The sequence below is a fragment of the Sitodiplosis mosellana genome, unplaced genomic scaffold (genome assembly GCF_009176505.1).
Source record: "Sitodiplosis mosellana isolate CC-2019 unplaced genomic scaffold, AAFC_SMos_1.0 Smas_scaffold_3, whole genome shotgun sequence".
In the NCBI taxonomy this organism is placed as follows: Eukaryota; Metazoa; Arthropoda; class Insecta; order Diptera; family Cecidomyiidae; genus Sitodiplosis; species Sitodiplosis mosellana.
Genome location: NW_022595246.1, coordinates 2,868,311 through 2,873,204, shown reverse-complemented (window position 1 = coordinate 2,873,204; position 4,894 = coordinate 2,868,311). Strand labels below are relative to the sequence as shown.

Here is a 4,894-nt window from a genome sequence, read left to right as displayed (position 1 = left end):
ATTCTTCAACGACACAAGCCAGAAAATCATCGAATATCACAAATAAGTAGTTCGGTGTCACAACTGAATAATGCAAAAAGTATCAGCGACAAATAGACAGTTTAGTGTTTTGGTCACGATTCGGATGTGAAATATGGTCGATTTTTTTTCTCTCATTCTCCGCCATTCTTTTGTTCTTCGATTTCAATATTTTGATCGACTCATTATACATAAACATTTGGTACCGCACTGATTTGCATACAATCGAACGAATGTCACAAGTACACAATTGAGTCCGACAGCTACAGCTATGGCGACGATGACGATGACGACGACGTCGAGCACGGTTTGCATGATGAAATGCGACAGATTGACCGAATGCATAGAACGAAGCAGGCAACAACAAGTGAATCCCGTTATTGTGTGTTTGAGACACGGCATCACATTGTTACAAATCATTAGTCAGAGCTCTGTGCCTCATGCATCAACGATAAAACGGAGCGACGAAGAGAAAAAAAAAGAGTCATGAGTGAATAATGAATTTCGTTTGCGTTATTATTTTGTGTTGAATATTTTTAATTGTTCAGTCTTGTTTTTATTAATTGTTGTTTATTTTTTTTCATCGGGAACAGATATATATATATTGACATTTTAACATTTTCGACATAAATTTATCGTTTGATTGAAAATCGGACGACATTTTTTTTTTTCTCGCCGTTTAAGTAATCAGTTGAAACAAAAAATATATAAAAATTCGCACAATGGCACCCGATGTTGAACGTTCCGGCAAAAATTCATCAAAATCCAAGGTATTTTCCATTTCTCTCATTCGCGCACTGTTTTTTTTCAATGATTTCTCTTTTTTTTCCGCCTCAATTGTCATGTTCAATTTTTATTAAAAAAAAATTTGTATGTTTCATTCTTTTCGGTACGAACGAATAACAAAACGACAACAAAAAAATGTATGGTTATTTCTCAATCGATCACAGCTGCTGACAATGGATGTTATAGAACTGACGTTGCTTTTAAAGTCGATTGGCTTTCGTTTGGAATCAATTGATTACGATGAATTGCGTTGTTGGAGCGGCAAAAAATTCGGTGAAAATGGAAATGCTGCATCGACAGCTACGCCAGCTTCGACATCGGCCACCAATTCCATTCGTACAGATGCTGCTGACCATCACTACATTAATGTGGAGATTTCATGTAGTAAATCGAAAATTGTCTCGAATTTATCGCTGAAATTCAATGATGATGAACCAGCTGTGGTGACCGATGCAGCACAACATCCAATGACAGATCCATCGAAAATGATTGTATGCTCGTGCCCGAAACGCGAAATGCGCAACATCAACAATTCGTTTTGGGAGGTTCAAAGCAGCGGCACATTTTCCAATCAAAGACGTTCCATAAATTCGTTGATGGTGAGTTGCAGAAAAAAATTATTTGTTTTTCTTTCGGTTTACTATTTCACTGTGCGTTGTTTGTTTGCTTTTGCTATTGTTGCACATTTATCAGTTCATAGATTAATTAATAAATCGAGGAAAAACTGCTTCTATTTAGAATCCAGAATCAGGAATTGATCATGACACATCGTCAAATTTGTTGCCCGTTCTGTCCACCAAATCGATTGCGCTAACTCACGTTTTGACACAAGTGCTCTTGAATCAGTACAAGAACAATATGCAATTCGGTGAGCTGAGCATGGCAAAGGATGTCGACATAAAGAGGTTAGTGAGCATCAGCAGCAGCAGTAATAATCTATAGAATGACACGACATGAGTTGTGCTGCCAATTTCCAATAAATCGCCATTGTTCTCTCGCTCCCTCTCTTTCTCTTCTTATTTAGCATCATGCGAACTATCGAGAGCACTAATATCGCATCGATCTTGGCTAATGGAAAGGTCGATAACGGCGGCGATGGTCAAATTCATGATTTGAATTTAATTACGCCGATGAGTTCGATGAATGTGACACCAACTGAACCAGAGGTAATTGCAATTTCTTTCCAAAACCCATGAATTGAATATTTTCCATGTCTAAATCGAATTTGATTGCTATAGGCCCTAATGAATAGTACGATTCCAAAAGTCAATGACCAAACGACTGCCCTGAATGATACGGTAAACACGGAGGCCTTTACAAGCCCAAAGAGTGATATGTTCACATCGAGTCCGCACGGCAGTGAAACGACCGCAATAACCAATGGACGTGACAGCAAGATAATCAATGTGAGTTCAACAAATGTTCACTTTGAATGTGTGATTTGATTTGCCCAGTGGATTAAAATTGAATTTATTTCCTTACACACATAACACATACAGTGCTTGAATAAAGCACGTCAATCCATCGACCACGCCATCTTGTCAATCAAATTAAATGCCACCAGAAGTTTAGCACAAGATGTAGCATCAGGAGGCGTAACAACTCGCCCATTGTCGGTGACCATGCAAGAATTACCGGACAATAGCACTGACAAACGTCGTTCCGTTGGCCCACAACTGCCTCGGATGTTAAATGGTCGTAATGCATCGCAAGCCACTGTTAATGGTAACCTAATTACTTAGCCCGTTGAAACAGCTAACATGCTGAAATTAACAAAACTAATCGCATTATTTATGTTGGTTGAAATTTTAGCGCGCCCACCACGATCGACGATGAATCGACGTGCAAGCCTTGGTAGCATCGGTATTGGTCGAATGGCAACGAAAAGTGGCGTTGCTTCACCTGCCGTTACATCTCGAATGAACACATCGCGGCCGAGTAGTTCTGAACGTCCAGCATCCGCTACATCGAAATTGGCCGCGGTTCGTAAGGCCGTGTCTGGTATTGGAAAGGCAGTGTCCAGCACAAACACTGCCATTGGAAATCGTGCAACTGGTAGCACCGCAGCAAAGACACCAACAACTCAAGCTGCTTCATCGATTAAACGACCAACATCTATTTCACGTCGTGTATCGAGTCCAGCCATGATTTCGACTGGTACACCGACTACGGCTGGTCTGGCAACTCGCAAAACCGTTGCCACATCCAAAATAAATTCATTGTTACCATCGAAACTCGCCAAAAAGTAAAATCACCTGGCATTTTCAACTATCTTGTTCATTTTTATGCTTATCAGTTGTATTTTTTTTCCAATTATTCATTCCAATTTTTTTTCTTCAATTCATGACTGTTAATTGTGTCTAAAATTTGTATTTTATCGTAAGGTTGTGACCAAAATCTACATGACCAAATTTATTCTCATATTTGTAAACGGCTCACTTCGAGATAGGAGGAGACAGAGAGACAATTTGTTATTGCATATTTTTGTTTATTAAAATTTTGTTAATTTAAGACCCTTATCACATGATTATTAAGAGAAACAACAAAAAATAAAACTCAAATACCAAACAAGACGAACATTTGGAGCTTGTGTGTGTACTGTTGCGTGAAAAGTCTGCATTCAAATTTGAATGTTGTCGAGTTGTTTTGCAAAATTATTACTGTTGAGATTGCCAGGGCAGAGAGACAAAGCTGATGAATGCGGGATTGCATCGAAATGAAGTATTAATGTGATTCTAAGCGAAGCAGTGAACAACAGCAACAGTGGCAAACCTCTTGGAAATTGTTGGAGCCAAACAGAGCAACGGATTAGCGAAGCAACAAACGAGTGTTGGCAACCGTAGCACTGGCAAACGATGTGCCCCGCTAAGGAAAATGGACACAATTTACTCATTGTTTATGCAATGTGAAGAAGTTGGTCGATTTATTTTCATTTTGGAGCACTGTTAAGAAAGCATTTCCCATTTTCAGTGTGGCGCAAATCAACACACTCACATCCAGTCGCCCGTGTTCACGCTCACCTATGCCGAATCGTTGTCAACTGCCACGTACAAATTCAATCCTAGGTAAGCAACAAACAACCGCTCCCACCGAATGGCACAAAATACATAAAATTCGTTTATTTCGTTTAGGTTTTATTCCTCGGTCTCTTTTTTCCGTTCTTACGTTGCCAGAATACTCGCTGATGCCGCAAAAATAGCCCCTCAGATATTTTCAACAAATAATAAAAGCAGAATCGTCGTTCCATCGTGCCAATTTCACGGCTGGCATTCGGAAGTCAGCCATCGTTATGCCATTAAATGGGATACATTTATTATCACACAAAACGGAACCCATTTCGTTGGTTGGCCTCGTCGTGCCCACCGCAAGACAATTTCATCACCTTTTCTCTTTTTTTTCTCTCTTCACAGCATGAAGAATGGAAGCGGCACGAAAAAAAACCATATAAATTTTGACTGTTATTTCATTTTAATTTTCACGATTATCAATGAAAAAGCTACAGACAGCGTAAACGGTGCCATTATCGTAAAAAATCAGCTATTTGCCTGATAACCTTTGCGGGTGGCATCATCTCGCCCAGAAATGGTACACACACATACAAACTTTTATGTTTCCAGATCAATCTGGGAATGAATCCAATTTAAAGCGCCGTAATAAACCAAAACCAATAAAAAATATTTCGATTTTCAGCTTTTCATTGCACATTCGTTGTGCATTTCGTGCACACACTATTTTTCGATCTTTCTCCCTTCCCTGTATCTACTTTTGCTCTGCATTGAAATATGACCGAGTAATGGTTTTATGGCACACAATACTTGGCTGCATGTTTTTCCGTTTATGTGCAGAAAATCTGCAGTGAATTTGCGCTCTTCAAGGGTTTCTCCATTTTTTTGTCGGTCGCTAAGATTTTTCCGCCGCAATCGTAAGATTGCCTGATTACTTTCTAATTAGTGTCATGCACTTGACATGTACTTGCTGCTGCACAAAAATGGCAATTAACTAGATGAAAAATGGGAACACCAGCTCTGATTCCAACAACAACAAGCATCAATTCGTAATTAAAAACCATTAACCAAACAAATGAGCGAAG

General features: G+C 39.3%; 1 protein-coding gene across 1 annotated transcript; it reads left to right on the top strand.

The window, feature by feature from the left end:
- On the top strand, positions 1–3,375 carry LOC129565662 (probable serine/threonine-protein kinase nek3). Its single transcript, XM_055440772.1, has 7 exons — positions 1–788; positions 969–1,403; positions 1,543–1,709; positions 1,829–1,970; positions 2,043–2,210; positions 2,304–2,529; positions 2,617–3,375. Exons 1-7 carry the CDS (start codon positions 741–743, stop codon positions 3,051–3,053), a joined length of 1,623 nt encoding a protein of 540 aa, XP_055296747.1. The 5' UTR covers positions 1–740; the 3' UTR covers positions 3,054–3,375.
- The last annotated feature ends 1,519 nt before the right edge of the window (positions 3,376–4,894 follow it).

Bases quoted from the DNA above. Each gene is read 5' to 3' on its own strand.
- LOC129565662 (XM_055440772.1), top strand. From the start codon at position 741: ATGGCACCCGATGTTGAACGTTCCGGCAAAAATTCATCAAAATCCAAG. The intron at 2,211-2,303 runs GTGAGTTCAACA...TAACACATACAG, and splicing joins GTGACAGCAAGATAATCAAT to TGCTTGAATAAAGCACGTCA. The intron at 2,530-2,616 runs GTAACCTAATTA...TTGAAATTTTAG, and splicing joins ATCGCAAGCCACTGTTAATG to CGCGCCCACCACGATCGACG.